The sequence below is a fragment of the Teleopsis dalmanni genome, chromosome X (genome assembly GCF_002237135.1).
Source record: "Teleopsis dalmanni isolate 2A chromosome X, ASM223713v2, whole genome shotgun sequence".
NCBI classification, from domain to species: Eukaryota; Metazoa; Arthropoda; class Insecta; order Diptera; family Diopsidae; genus Teleopsis; species Teleopsis dalmanni.
In genome coordinates this window covers 40,172,341-40,189,079 of record NC_051848.1, presented here as the reverse complement: position 1 = coordinate 40,189,079, position 16,739 = coordinate 40,172,341, and the positions used below count along the sequence as shown (strand labels likewise).

The following is a 16,739-nucleotide window of genomic DNA, read 5'->3' as shown; positions in this document are numbered from 1 at the left end:
ATACCATTCGCATGGCAGATTCATGCATGACTCATGGCGTCATACATGCCTAGTCCCTACATTCTCTGCTTAAAATCCTGGAAATCCCTGCAGTATTCTTTCACAGGATAGGTTAGAAGAGCACTTAGCGTGCTTTCACTCCGATTGTGTACTAAGTATTTCCTTCGCTTTAACAATATTTATTGTTCTAGAGATTATGCACTTGTAAAGGCTACACTTTACAATGCTTTCTACGAATCTTATACAGTCTCCAATTATATGGACGGGATTCTCAATTTTATTTGGATAAAACTGGTAGTAGGGGTTACTTGCCAGGCTGAACCGGTGTAAATAGTCACGGAAGCATCCATGCCCCGTAAGGAACTGCGTTAATTGAAATCCCAAGTCTCTAGATCCTCGGTGACTCCAAATTTACGAACTTACAAACTTATGTCCTTTTTCTAAACGAAATATTTAATTTTTTCTTTCTTATTTTGCTTTGTGTAGATGCCAGTCGCTGGCAGCGTATTTTAAAGTGAATAAAATTACTTTCAATACTACTTTTAATGATTATAATGAGCTTGACAATGAAATTTCTATATCAAGTTTTCCCACAGATAATGATATTACTGAGCATTATAGCTCTGAGTAAGTGTATCCGAAGATATTGTTCATCAGCCTTTCAAGACTAAAGAAAAAAACTCATTCAAAATACTGAGTTATGCAATTTGAATTGTTTTGATCTAATTTCAGTTAAACTTCCTAATAGATCTGAATCAGTATTAAAAGATGTTAGTTAATTGCATTTATTAGATATTTATTAGATATAAACATTCAGTTTGTAGTATTTAAAATCACATCGAAATGCTTCATTAAAATTTAAATTATTTTGTGGTCATCATTTATGTTTTATGTACTGACTTTTGAAAGTATTTGACTAAAAAGTTAAATGTAAAGAATATTATAAAATTTTGATATTTAGCGGCGCCATGACCGATCTTTAGCGTCTTCATCTTCTTCTTCATCTTCGAAGCGCAATTCAGGTAAAGTACTTAAAAGCCTATCCTCACTATCGCTAGAACCTTTCTCACTCTTATCTGAAGCCAAAGACTCTGTGATAACTTCTACATCATTATAACGTGAAGTTTCTTTTTCAATTGAGCTACTTGTTGCAACTGCTAGAGGAGCAGTTATAGTAGCGGTTGGTTTTGCTGGGGTAGCAGTAACTACTGGTGCCCAGATAATCTATTATCGAGAAAGAAAAATCGTTATTATAAAAACGTTGTTATTCATTAAATATTTGATATTATATATTGATTTTTATGTGATTACTAATTTAAATAAAAACACTTACATGCAAACGTTTATTCTTAAATACTTTGCCATGAACACTAGCATATTCGGCATGAAAACGTGTGGCATACGTTATAATCAATTGCGGTATTTTCTTGTCGATATCGTGCTTCAAAACTTCACCAAAATGCTAGAATACATGAAAATGATTAGTTTAATTTTGTTTATAAAAATTAGAATACTTTTATATTTATATTAAGCACATATTAATATCAATTGTTCATAAATTTTAAAGAAGCTAAAATCAACACAGCATCTTTGCATAAAAATTTTTCTCGACTTTTCTAGACTCAAACATTTTTGTATCTTACCTTAAAGTGTCCGAGTACAAAATAAGCCTCTTCTGCTGTAAATCCAGTAATAACGATTGTCTTTGGACGACGATCAACACGTGTAGAAACATCTGCATACATGGATCGTGCACGATTTGGACGATTTGGACGATTGCCTGCATAATGTGTACCTTTGCCACTTGTGCTCGGTTGTGGGTGACGCAATGGACCCACACCATTTGCGGAGACACCCAAACTACGTTGTAGCTCTTCAACACGTTTCTGTATGGCTGTAGTATCATTGCCTTCTCGCTGCTGGGCAAATAACTCCAATTCGATATCAAGTAACTCTTTCTTTTGTTGCTCTTTGGTCTTTTTGATAATTGCAGCGGTAGTTTGTGGAGTTGCCTGTTGTTGTTGATGGTTGTAGCTATGATGACTGTGGCTATGGCTACGGCTAAGGGTATTGTTATGATAGTGGGTATAGTTGTGATTGAGATTATAATTAAGTAGTTGAGCTTGCATCTGTTTTGTATCAGCACTTATATCTTTGCGTGACTTATCAATAGAATCCTGTAAAACCTTGACTGTGTCAAGAGTACGTTGACGTTGAGGATCATTAGGTTCGCAACGTTCAACTAAATCGAGTGCCTGCTTCATTTGCTTAACATAGCTTTGCATTAATTCTTGTTTACGTTTTCGCAAACCGTTTGCCAATTGTACAGCGGCCTCATGTTGTTCTCCTTGTTTTTTACGCAACAGTGCATTGGGAATGGCTGGCGATAAGTTTCGTGGTATGACGCTTTTTGCACGTATTGATGTCATAGTCGGCTTACCTGCAATAGTAGCAATAGTAGCAGTACTACTTTTGACTGCAGATTGACTAGTAACAGTAGCTGGAGCTGATGACTTCTTTGCATCAGCTGCTTGCTTAGAAGCGGTTATAACATTGTTTAAGTGATATTGTCTTTTACGACGTTGGTCAGTTAATTCAGTTGATTCAGTTGCAGTGCTATGGGCACTAGCATCTGAATTGTGCCAAAAAACTTTAATGAAGCGATTATTAAACACTGCCTCTGTACTGCGATAGGCCAAATTGGCTTCAGCATGTCCATTAAATGTAACTATCGATGCTTCTGGGTCACCATCATAAGAAACCTGTATATTGACTACTTTACCAAACTTGCTAAAGTGATTATTAAGATGGGTTATGGTGTTACGACCGCGTGGAACTTTGCGTAATTCAAGAGAACAGTTACTTTGCATAAGTGGAACACGTGATCCAATACGTGCTTTAACAGGCATTTTACCTGGAGTAGATCCATCACTATTGTTATCGTCTCCTTCATAACGACGTTTACCGTGATGCGTATTGTCACCTCCTTCGCTTGCATTCGATTCCACATTGATATCCACAACAGGTATGGTAATCAATTCCCGCTGTAATGGTGCAGACATAGATTGATTGAATGAAAACGGCGTAATACCACGAAAACCTATTGTACCGCTAACAACAGGGCGTTCATAATCAGCAATAGGAGCAACACTGTTTGGTACACCTATTGTGCCGCTAACACCAGGGCGTGTATAATCAGCAATAGGTGCAACACTGTTTGATACACTTATTATGCCACTAACACCAGGGCGTGTATAATCAGCAATAGGTGCAGCACTGTTTGGTACATCTATTGTACCGCTAACACCAGAGCGTGCATAATTAGCAATAGGTGCAACACTGTTTGATACAACTGGTCCAGTCATCACTACACCTGGTCTGGGGACGCCTGTAAATGGGTTTATATTAGATGTATTCATATCACCAGGACCTCCAACCATAATGGCACCTGTACCACCCACCAAAGGAATATTTGGATTTGGTGCAACACTCTTTGGTACAACTGGTCCAGTCATCACTACACCTGGTCTGGGAATGCCTGTAAATGGATTTATGTTAGCTGCATTCATAGCACCAGGACCTCCAACCATAATGGCACCTGTACCACCCACCAAAGGAATATTTGGATTTGGTGCAACACTGTTTGATACAACTGGTCCAGCCATCACTACACCTGGTCTGGGAACGCCTGTAAATGGGTTTATGTTAGCTGCATTCATATCACCATGACTTCTAGTCATAATGGCACCTGTATCACCCACCAAAGGAATATTTGGATTTGAACGTGGCCACATATCAGGTGAACCTGGGTTATATTCACGTAACGACATGCTGATTAAAGCGGTATTATTAATGTTTTCAAAAACCACTGGGTTAACACCATGATCCCAGGGACAAGTTTCACCACAAACGCAGTAACCCTTTTCATCGAAATCACGACAGCGTTGACGCGTAACATTATCGTGCTCTAGATGTGGAAGTGGATGGGAAAATGGATGAGGATGAGGATGGGGATGGGGATGTTGATGGCGATCAGGGATATTACACGAAGAGCGTGATGAATAAATTTTATTTCTGCCGCGTTCGGATGAATTGTATTTACTCCGAGAAACCTTTCGAGCAACACGCGGTTTGCGACTGCTTCCAACACTAATAGCATCATTAAAACGTGGTGATCTATCGTCTATGCCACGTTTACGTTTAACACCGCGACGACGATCGTGAGAGGTGCTATAACGAGAATCTCTTGTTGATGGTGGTTGTGGTGATTTCCGAATCTGCCTTGGCTTCTTACGTTCACTAACTCGTCTTTCACGAGAACGTGAACGACGTGGACGCTCTACAGAGCGACAACATGAACGACTGCATGGGGAACGCATACGAGTACGAGAACGTGAACACAAATTAGAGCGTGAACGAGATGATAGTCGCCTACGAGGACCTTCACGTGATAGATACTCCTTATCGGTAACAACTTTGGTAGGTGGGTTTACAGCGACGGATCCAGATAAGCTAGTTGCTGCTGATTCAATTTTAAAATCTCTGGCATCATTTGATTTGGATCCGCCATTATTATTGTCTTTACTTTTTATCTATATACAAGAAGAAAGTTATATTCTATATAATAAAGAAGTAAAACACATCTTTATAATTATTCTTTTTTATATTTATATTTATATTAATATCATTTTTCGTTACCTAAATGGAATATAAAATTGGATAATACGCAAAACACCTGTGTGGTCGACACAAAACAATATTAAATTACTACTTGACTTTACATTTCTTAATAACTTTATTTATATATTAAATATTATTTATTTATTTATAAATTTATTTTATTAAATTAAATGAACATTAAATAGATGTAAAAATCTTAACAGCAATAAGTTAATTATTAGGTCTGTTCCACGAGCTACTCATAGTAAAACATGAGTAAAACAGAAGTAAAATTTACACAAAAATACTTGAAATTTTGCTGGTGGAACGCGCTTGTGTATACACAGTGTTTACTCAAAGTTACTATGAGTAGCTCGTGGAACAGACCTATTATAAGATTATTGCACTTTTGTGCTCTTTGCAGAGATGTATTTTATGTGAAATTATATTATATTATTTTATATTATTTTTATACCTTATTATGGTGTTTGCAATCAGATAGAAATATAAAACAAATTCGCTTTTAAGCGCGGAAGGCAGAAAGCTGCCTAGTTCTAATTTATATTAGCGAACTAAACCTATAAAAGGAAATTTTATTTAAAAACACTTGGATGCTTGACGTGAAACTCATAACAAAAAAAGATTTCTTCTGTGGTCAACTGATTGTTATATTAATAGTTAGTAGTCACTTCTATCCAGAAATAGTGTAAATGCAACACTTTTATTCTTTACAATCCACTAAGTGAAAGTAAGTTTATCAAAGGTATTTATGAATTAAAATATATATGAATTGAAGCAAATTACACGAATCGCGCTGCCTCTGGAAAACCCAGAAATTATTTTTGCAGCATCATTTTTTCCGCAACGTTTAAGTACTTTATCTCTTGCTTTATTTGTTAAGCATAATTTCTTACCCAAATTTCTGGAGGCATCTTAGAATTTTCAACATATAACTTTTATCAAAACAGCAATTTCACTACACGTTTGAACTTTTGAGGGTTTTTGCACGTCACTAAAACGATATGTATAGAAATGTCACTAAAACGATATGTTATCGATAACTGCACTATTTTCAAGTACCAATGAATATTCATTAAATTGTAATTGATTATGACATGGACATATTTTTGGCGTCCTAATATTGTGCTTACTAACAATTGTTTTTAATTTTCTACTAAGCTATTTTCCAATTGTTTATAATCTTATATTATTATATATATTACTATAAATATTATTATATATATTACTATAAATATTATTATATATATTATTAGATTCAGTGAAATTCCTCATAACGGACAGTTTTTTAACCGGGAAGCTTCAATAACCGGAACATAGCTTTTTCATTAATTTTTTTCATACAAATATCATTCCCATAACCGGACGCTCTAATAACATGTCGCGGACACTTCATTTTAAACCATTTCGATCAAGAAATCTCTCAGAAACGGACAAAATTAAAAAAAAACTGAACAAGTCTTTTAAAAATCTGCACTTTTCCATAAAACAAATTCTATTTGTGTTTGTGTAAAAAATGGTAAACTTTAGTCACCAATAATTAATTAAATATAATTAAAAGTTCATAAATTAATTCCAAACACAACGGCAGCTAGACAACTCCTTGACAAAGGGGCAATCCAAGATGCTGAAATTTTTAATAGGACCTTACTTTTAAAATAACATACTTGCTACGTAAAGTTGATCAAGATCAGCCTCAGAGGTTTTGAAATCTCTTAATATGCTGGAAATTGTTTATTTTCTCAAAGTATCTTGGCATAACAATAAAACAAAATTGCTTCCATAAAGCAGGATCTTCAAAAATTTATGAAGATCTTGCTGATATTGACCCCGAAGATGACATTTCGCACACAATCTATTTCAATGGGTCTATCCAAATAGACAGAAATGTCTGCACTGAAGACAACAATGTTGAAATTAAATTTGAAAAAAAAGCGATATTATGGACATAACTTAAAAAGGAGGATCTAATGAAGAAATAAGTGAACCCATAACATCATACGTAAAACTTCAACTTCATTCAAAATATTATTTGGATGCAATTTAAACATTATCTTCTTGTGCCCTCTCCCATAAGCGAACCTCTTACATAACCGGACAAACACACTGCGAATGTTCGGTTTTCACTGTATATTATTATATATATTATAATATATATTTTATTATACATAACATATTATTATATATAATTATAGGCCTTTTCTTTTGTAAGCACATCACAAAAAAACAACCGCTTTTTTTAAAAATAACATATGGAACAACAACACTGCTGGCTTATTTAGTCCTACTTGAAATCGCTTAACTAATAAGAAACTCAAGTCGCATGGTTGCCAAGACTAAGAATTTGTCTATTGTGAACGACTTTTGGAAGTATGGTACATACGAAATATTCAATTAACTATTGTCATTGCTTCTAACAAATAGATTACTTTTTTTATTTATTATTTTACTATTAAAAGGCATGAAAATTCATATTTTATTCACAATCATGTAAAAAAAATAATGTCCTTAAAAATAATTGCAAAGAATTATTATTTATTTTTTTAACTTTAAATTGAAACTTTAAATTTCAGGCCTTATAATAGGCGTTTTCAGTGGCCCGCAAGCATGGGAAAAAACAGCAAATTGCTGGCCTATACTGGCCGGCAAAACAAGAACACTATTTTCTCTAACACACTTCGGCCAGTAAAGAAAAACGTGTTACCAACGCAATAAGTGAACTATTGTGAACTTTCATTGGAAATTCAAAACTTTCATAAATTTGAAAATTGGAAAAAACAAACAATGTCAGTGGTTTATTTTGAAATTTATTTTGAAATAAATAGTAATGCATTGCCACAATAATACTATGTTATTTTAAAATTAATTGAACTTTTGTTTAATCAAAGCCTTTTCAGCTGTTCTTAATACTCATCATTAGTGGTCTTGCAATTATTTCTTATATTTACTTATTCTCAAATAATTTTTTTTAGTATTGCAAGTACCAATTATTGAGCTTGTATCCTGTCTAATTCCAAGCTCAAAATGAGGTATTAATTAGCCAGCTAAACCAAAGCCATGCTTTACTTTTATGTTCTAACTTGTAATTTTGTCATTTTGTTGTAATACTCCCTGCCACTTTCTTAAGAGCAGCTGAAACCTTTCATATTCTGTCGCAAGCAGATTCATAGCACAATGGAACTTACCGGTCTGAATGCTGTGTTTTTCTTTCTACGCAACATTCGTAAAAGATGTTTATAGCAAGCTATTCTTACCTAAAAGGTTTCCATACTTTCCACCAACTGGAAAAAAATACCATGCTTTAAAGTAAATCCGTCAAAATACCACGTCCTGTACATTAAGTAGCAATTTATAAGTCTTTAAAGGGCATTCGAACAACAAAACAACAAAACAACAACATTCGAATGAATTAACATTCAGGATATCCGTACGAATGCGGGCGCCATGAAGCGTAAAAAAGCCCCCAGGACTCTTTCAGAATATTTAGTATTGCCCACGGTTTACCTTTGTATTTATAACTTAAAATTTTGTTTTGCGGATAAAAACAATGCAACAACAATAACACCAAACACAAAAAGTTATAATAAAATACAACAAAAAATATCTGCACTTTGCATACAAAGTATCTTAAAAAGCGCTTCAATGTTTGGTGGTTTTTATTTCAGTTTTTTTTCGTGTTAACATTTTTTTTCTTTTTTTTTTTTTTGGTTTTGCTATTTCGTTACTTTTTTCTGAAATGGTTTCCTTATGGAAATTTCATCACACTTTGCGGTTAGTGCCGAATATCATGAATGTTGTATTTTCTATGCACTGAGATATTCCTTTAAGGCTATCAAGCACAGATTTTTACATCAGCAACAAACACAGGCGGTAGCAGCCAACAGCAGCAAACAGCAGCAAACAGCAACAGCAACAGCAACAGCAATAAACGGTAACAGCAGTTGGCAGCGAAATGCTTTCTTCCCTGAACTCAATGAAGCTTAAAAATGAACAATTTTCTTCCAGCACCTTCGGAGAACATTATCATATCCTTCGCTCTGCAATGTGGAAGGCTATTAAAAGTTAGCACACAACACACATACAGTATTTGAGGATACTTTCTTTTTATTATTTTATTTTCCTTTTAAATTAGTTAACATTTTCATAAAACGTTTTGCTTTTGCTAAGTTCACAGATTTGCATATCATCACAAAATAACGAAAAAATAGTTTAGATAGTCCAGAACTTTTTTTATTCTCATTTTTACTTTTATTTTCAGCACAATAGATATTAGGATTATCACCAGGATGCTGGAGAATATTTAAAACAAAAACTTATTATTTAACATAAATGTATATAACTAATTAAATTAATTATACACACGGGACTCGGATGACATTACTAAAGTCCTGTGGCCACTAAATATGAGGCTTCATATATATAATTCAAACTTGATGTTTTAGAGTACTTCAATTTCTATTAAAATAAACACATGGAATGTAAACTAATTAATGACTTCAATTGAATACTATAATTAAAACCTGAGAATTTTCCAAATCTTCCATTATATATATGTAATGTTTATTTACTAATAATTTAATTGAATAATAAACTATAGAAAAAACTTCTATTATCCACTAATAACAACTAAGCTTAATCGCTTCATGAATGCTAAAGCAATTTTTATAACACATTAAACTTAATAGCTTACTTAAGTGAAAGAATCCGAGATGGATATAAAAAATAGTTCCAAAGCATCCAAATCTCACGTGCCAATTTACAATCTCTTAATACTCGTATCTGATTGAGTAAGCCACAGCGAACATCAGCTATAATAACATTTTTAGGTAAATACATGAGAGACAAAAATAAAATAAAAAATTGTGCTTGGTCTTCACAATGCCAGTCATGCCAGTCAGTCATTCTTAAAGATCGATTACTAGTCTTCACATTGGTTCTTAAGACTTTACATTATTGAAGTATTAAACGGACGCCTCCATTCAATCAAAAGTACAAGTACAAGTATAGCGTGTGATTAGTAGAGTCATTCTATTGAAATCACATATCTACCTGTTCTCTATGTTCAAATCCAGAACAAAAATTTTAATAATTGGCAATCAGAATTAGCAGATTGTGTAACATCTTACAATATTAAAATACACCATTCAATAATTTAAGTGGATATAATACCATTCTTTTAGCAGAAAAAATGAACGAAAACAAAACAAACGTAAATCGCACGGCAATATTTGCTGAAAAGTTCCTGTAGTTGAAAAGAGTAGATCTCGACAGAAGGAAGCTGGAGCGCAGATGTATTACATCAAGACGAAGTAGGACCTAAGCTAGCAACAGTAGGATCTAAACGTAGATTACACCGTTGAAAATCTTAAATGACTAATGGGAACCCTAACCAGAGATAATACTAACGTAGATCCGGGATAGTATAGGGTCTCTTAGAATGAGGGAGAGTGGTTTAGTTCGTTCAAGTTAGTTTGCATATGGTAAGTGCGTAGAAACTCCCCCAATCCCCGCCGCACTAATAAACAAAACAAAAAAAGTAATTTGATTTTACTCTATAATATCTGAACTCTAAAAATATTGTCGACAATCCATTTCTCATCACCAGTATAAACTGGTTACTAAATAAACATTTGGTATTACTATAAGTGGTTAAATTCTTCACATTTATTTTCTTAGCGACCCCACTAGTTGTTATCTGCCGATTTATAATCGTTAATGTCTGCACCATGTTTTCATCATCAGCTGAACTTCCAGTACATGGTGCGTATTAAGTATCAAAACTGTCCAATTGAAATGTTGCGAATCAATATTGGAACTGATTTTCTGTCAGTACATATACTCCATATACTTCGGTTAGTTTTTTTCTTATTTCAACAGTATGTTTCGAAAGTAAGAAAGTAATATATGCCGAAAAAATTTAATTTTCATACATGGAAAGACTCCAACCAAAAACTACGAGTACTAAAATGTTAACTGTAAAAAATAGTGCAATAAATCCTTTTTTTGGAAAAAACGAAAATACTTTCCCAACAAACATTCAATAGAATTACACTAAAACAGTACTAAAACAGTACTAAAACAGTTCTACACACAGTTTGTAATAGCTTATTACTATTAAAATTACGTTTATCTTAAGTTTATTACTCTAGAACGGCATGGAACTAGGCTTGGCGTACCCTGTGGTATATCCTGTAATGCGTGTCTACCAGCTCTTGAAGAAAGGACACCAGAACACCTGATGTATCTGTTCCCATGTTTGGCCAGAATTAGGCATAAGTTTCTGGGGGCCCCCTTCTTCCATACACTCGACGATATCTCTAGTATTAGCATTGGCCAGATTCTTACATTTTTAAATGCCTTCGACTGGTTCTAGCTTGACCTTCTCTCTACTACTCACTATTACGAGAATTCAAAACTCTTTTTTTTAGCTAATTGAGGAAGACTCGTTTGTCCCCCCACCACAATTAACTAATTAACTTAGTTTATTAAAAAATGGTGCACTACTGGAAATCTACTATGTCATGTAGTTCTTAACATTTATTGGGGCTGCGTTTAAAACTATGCGAATGTTAAGCCTTTCTAATATTTTTCATAGTTAATTCATATTTTTTGCCAAACTATACAAAAAAAATTACACTAACTAAAATTTTTTGTTAAATTGAATGCTCGCCACTTAACGAGCACTTCCACAACTTCAAAAGGTACTTCAGTAACAATTTCCAATACAAATATAAACCCTAAGTAACACTCCCATATATCATCCAATAAAAAATGGGTGGAAATTGTGTGTATTTGAATAAAATAAAATAAATATACACATCCTGCTTCCTGGAGTTGAGTCCACATACACAAACTCAACCAAATCCGTTTCATCGCGCAATGCAATTCAAATAAACACTTTAGTTTAGAATTTGCTCCTTTTATAGGTGCCTAAATAAATTGGTTGCGCTTGTGGTGCACACAATTTTTAGGTGCATAAGAGCCGCAAGGAAATTTATGCAACTGCGCCCCACAAACTCGTGCCTCTCGACAGCACTTTAACCAAAGTGTTGGAGCAACAAAAGATTGCAACAATAGTATCGCCACACCTATAGACACCTAAAGAAAAATAGCACCTACAATGGACCAATTCTCTGCATTTGCAGTACAACCATGCATGACTACGTAATCATGCATGTGAGACAGCATTTATAACGTGCGAGCAGCAAGCAACATGGGTAGAGCGTCAACGTAACAATAACTGTAACCAACTTCAGCTATGGTTACTGCAGTTGCCTTCCAATGTGGCACAGTTCAAATGGAACTAAGCAATACAGGGTTCGAAGCCGTTCTTATTAATAAGATAGCATATTTTGTCGACAGCGTAAGTATTTAAGTGAAAGCGGGTTGCATCAAGAGTCTAAGAGCTAAGTTGCAAATGCAGCCGGGCATCAGCGTTTTTATCTTAATAAGAATCGTCGTCACACAGCAATGACGACACACAGCAATGATTATGCGACTGCATAGAGCAGCTACGCAAATGAACTTAAGTTCCTGTAACTCCTGTAACGTACTTCTTCTATTGACCCATTTCAGGCAATTGCTTAACTACGTATATACGTACGAGTATGGTATATGAACTTAGTGGTATTGACGCTTAACGTTTATTGCATGACTTCTCTTTAGTTATACGCTTCATTGCTACCGAATGGACAATTCAGGATTTGCATCCGGTTGCCATTTTGTTGCGAGAAGCTGCTATTGGCAATTGCCACATAAATGCACAAATACAAACAGAAAGTGCACTATTTTGTACTGCAGTGCTCTTGTTTGCACTGTCTAAGTAAACAGCACATCCAGACCGCATAATCAACCACAGCGCATTGGATGTGGCGTGAATTGTACCCACTGTGTGTTGGTGGTGTTGAAAGAGGTATGTAAGACAAAATTCATACACAATTCACATATACGTTATGCAAATAAAATACTTTCTCACATACACAATTACTTACGAAGAACCTCAAGTAACTTCAGCCAGAGTACAGCATTTCAGCACAACCAAGCGAAACATCAACAAACATCCATATCCGCTTCCGTTTCTACTGCTACAGGCATTTAGGAAAGTGGGTCCACTGTACAAATTTTGACAGCGCTCAGAATTTAGAATTTTCCAAGTTGCGTTCGCGACTCTGTGAAATATTCTAGGTTCCTTTGTACTTCCTTCTGTGTTTACCCTTTTTAGTAATGCAAATAAGTATCCTCAATCTGCATTTGAATGTCTGCCCGAAGTGCAGCGGGACTTGTTAAAGGTGTATTCTACTACATACAATACTTCATTTTATTTTAATTTAAAATTTGTACAAATTTAAAGCTTTGTCTCTCCGATAACAATGAACCTCCAAATTTCGGTGCCTCATATTGCAGTTGCTTTAGTGGAGGCGGGTATTATTGTGCTTATACCTAAGGCATCTTTATATTTAAAGAGTAATGAATTTTTAAACAAAGTGAAGAGTGTGTTCATTCTTAAATATTAATCCAAAACAAAGTTCATAATACAAAATAAGTCCTATTTTTTGAGAACGCAAATAAGTCACCACCACAAGATGGGAATACTATAGAAAACAGTGGCGACGCGTGCCCCATCTGGACGGTTGTGCGGCCCTTCTACAATGTTATTTTTACATGTACCACTTAAATTAAAAATGATAAATTGAAATATATAAGATGTTTTATTAATAATAACTATATTACATTAGGCAACAATATATTCCCAATACAACATTTAATAATTAATTAACAAAATAACATATTAAACAAATTTAATTAATAATTTATATATCAGTTTAATATTATATCAAGATGGAATAAATACAACTTTTCACATATAACATCAAACCAACTTTTTTAAAACAAAAGAGTTTGTACTTAGAACCATACATGTTTATGCAGTGATCAAACACAATCGAACACACTTTCAACTTATAAATGTGCGGCCAGCTATTCCGCACACAAAGCGGCTATTATTCGCTGGAGCAACAGCTAAAAGGGGAGAGACGAAATTTGAAAGAGATGTGTGGTGATGTGAGCTGCAAACTTATCACCACAACTAACGACTTTAGTAGCTAAGAGAAGCAATTTAAATGAGTTTTCATAGACAATTATATTTAATTGTTTTTGTTAAAACTTTAATCTTTAAAAATATATAAAGATATATATATATATCTTTAAAAATAATATGTATATATAATATAATAAATAATATTATTATATATTATTGAAATAATAATATTATATATTATTTGACAATTTGCAAATTATGTTAGAGTGTACGCCGCACACTTCCGCACCTTAGACCAGTCGTCACTGCTAGAAATGTATGAAAAAATAAACATATGGTATATGAATATGACGGCTTAAAGTTTTATATTTGCGTGCACCTACCGACGGACGTCATACAAGTCGAAAGCTGTTTTAAAAATAATGTATGGGCCAGTCCATGAATTTACCAGACAAAGACAATTTAGGTTTATACAAATTTATTAAAATTATGAGAAAAAACAATAAGTAAACAATAGAGTTACAAGACTGTATAAAAAAACCTAAAGGTTGGATATAGTTAGACTTGGACTTGTGCCTCTCAAATTAGAAGCGATGACCAATCGTGATTTTCCACAAGGCTGCACAAACTTTCAATCAAGTGAAACTTATCATTTCTAATTTCACAGGCTTGAGTTCTAAGCTTGGCACTGACAGTCCAAACTATTTATATACGGATTATAAACACTGATGATGAGTACTTGGCAATACTCGAAACAGCGTTGTATGGTCAGCCAAATTTTAATGAATTAACTAAAAGTTTTTATTATAGTCCTTTTATTTCCATTTCCATTCGAACCCTTTAAACTATTCTATTTTTATATGCTATTACTTTTCATAATTCTCATATTGTTTCTCGAGCACTTTATATAAATAATACTGAACTATCTTGTATGGTTTGTATATATATTTGTCTAAGTTTAATAAATTAACTGATACAATCTTTTGTAACATTTTCTTCAATAGGTTCAGTTTGAAGTACATCTTGTAATACTTATAATTTATAATTTGGTAAAGATTTGACTTGGGATATTAGTCCCAAGTCAAATAAGTAAAATTAAGCCCACAGCAATTACAAGATTTATAAATAGTCTAAAATTGTCCTACTTGTACTATTTAGGCCCACAATAGATCTTTTAGAGCGAGGTGCTTTAATAGCCTATTACTTAAATAATAATAAAATAGTTAAAGTAATACTATCACATAGTATAATAAAGTATAACTTTACTTTATTAAAGTACTATATTACCTTAATTTATATACTTAAGTACTTTATGCTTTACTTTTAAAGGAACAGCGGCACATCTTCTTGCTCACTCTTTACGTTGCCCATCTATCCAAATTTTTTATGCATACTAATAATTTCTAAATTTAAGGAACAAAACGTCCTGTTTGTATTTTATATAAAAACTTTAAAAAATCTATCGCTTAAAAAACTCACATGAAAGATATTGACATAAAATTTTTTTCTTTAGCTTAGGTTAAATTATATTGAGTAGGTGAATGCTGATGTAACTCAGCATCTCCACTCAGAGATATTAATAGCTCATTGTGATGCTCTCAGTGTTGTCTGAGAGGTAGGTCACACTAACCGTTTTTATCTCATAGAATTCTTCTTAATAAACTATTTACACTTTCAGATACAGCTGAGTGGTTTCGGCAAATTAACTTTCATTAACTCTGTCATGCCAGTGAAGAAACGGTCACTAAGCCTTTAAAGTCAATTCAACTGTAGTCCTGGACAAATACAGAGAAAGTAATTGATGGATTCTATTTTATTTTTATTATGATTACTCCTACTCAGTCCACTTGTCTGAATACCCCACCGTTTAAGTATCTGTACAATGTCACCCCGTTAATAGTCTAGAAGTCTAACCGTCTTTACTTCTTCTATAAGTAAGTAACACTGTACTATTTAAGCATACAAGATCTTTGCGCATTTTATTAGTTAGAGTACCAACATCAATACTCAGTATATTGAACTGTAATATAATATTGTGTGTTCTGAGTTGGCTATGAAAGCTATGAGTTGTAGGAAATTTTGTTTGATAAACGAGACATTTGTGTTCGTTGAAGCATCCATTATATATTATCTAGTATGATGACGTTTGCATTTTGCATACTGTTTCAATAATCAAAATTATTATTTCAAACAAGATATATCTAGTTGATTGTAACTATTAAATTAAATTCACTAAAGCAGTTGTGGGCTATACCTCAAGCAGTTTTCAAAAAATGTATGAAGCATAGGCTCAAGCAGTGACATATATAGTTGTGTTATACTACTTTAAAGACAGCATTTAAATTATGATTTTTTATTTAATATTGCTTAATAATTTTGAGTACTTTTTGTACTTGTACCTTTAACTGATTTATGAAATAGATTTTAAGTTCTAACTAAACTGTAAATAACACTTCTAACATAAGTGGCGACAAAAAATTGTGACTTTCACAGCTGTTATTGCTAATGACCACCAGAGTTCATATGTATATACTATATATATATATATATATATATATATATATGTATATATGAATGTATATATATTTATATCTGTATATATATATATATATACAGATATATATATATAGGGGCATATATATATATCTCTGTATATATATAGGGGTATATGTGTATATTGGCTGCGAAGTAATGGTAGTCGTTTACTTCTACAAATGGTTATTTGTTTTTCGATATTCTCAAATGCAAATTCGAAATGGAAACATAAATTTTTTTTCTATTTTTGAAACCTGAAATCAATTTTTCTGCAATGGTTCCAGTGCGATATTTTTTGCATAATCTTCCTTTACTGTAAAATATGGTATGTGAAAAAAGATACTTAAAAAACACATTTGTTTTTGATTTATGCAGCTTTTGGAAAAATTTATGTTCCATTATCTGCAGCCAAACGTAAACAATACAATGTAAACAAATTAGAGTTTATGTGGGCAGGATTCTTTATTTGTATTTATTTTTAATTCAGATA

General features: G+C 33.2%; 1 protein-coding gene across 1 annotated transcript; it reads right to left on the bottom strand.

Moving 5' to 3' along the window:
- Nucleotides 1–789: 789 nt before the first annotated feature.
- LOC119662021 (zinc finger protein swm-like) lies at nt 790–5,656 on the bottom strand. Its single transcript, XM_038071561.1, has 4 exons — nt 5,574–5,656; nt 1,644–4,592; nt 1,334–1,462; nt 790–1,224 (listed from the first exon to the last, which is right to left on the bottom strand). Exons 1-4 carry the CDS (start codon nt 5,589–5,591, stop codon nt 958–960), a joined length of 3,363 nt encoding a protein of 1,120 aa, XP_037927489.1. The 5' UTR covers nt 5,592–5,656; the 3' UTR covers nt 790–957.
- Nucleotides 5,657–16,739: the final 11,083 nt, after the last annotated feature.

Excerpts from the sequence above, each read along its gene's own strand:
- LOC119662021 (XM_038071561.1), bottom strand. Across the intron at positions 1,463-1,643 it reads TTGTACTCGGACACTTTAAG|CATTTTGGTGAAGTTTTGAA; the intron begins GTAAGATACAAA and ends CATGTATTCTAG. Across the intron at positions 1,225-1,333 it reads TTAAGAATAAACGTTTGCAT|ATTATCTGGGCACCAGTAGT; the intron begins GTAAGTGTTTTT and ends TCTCGATAATAG.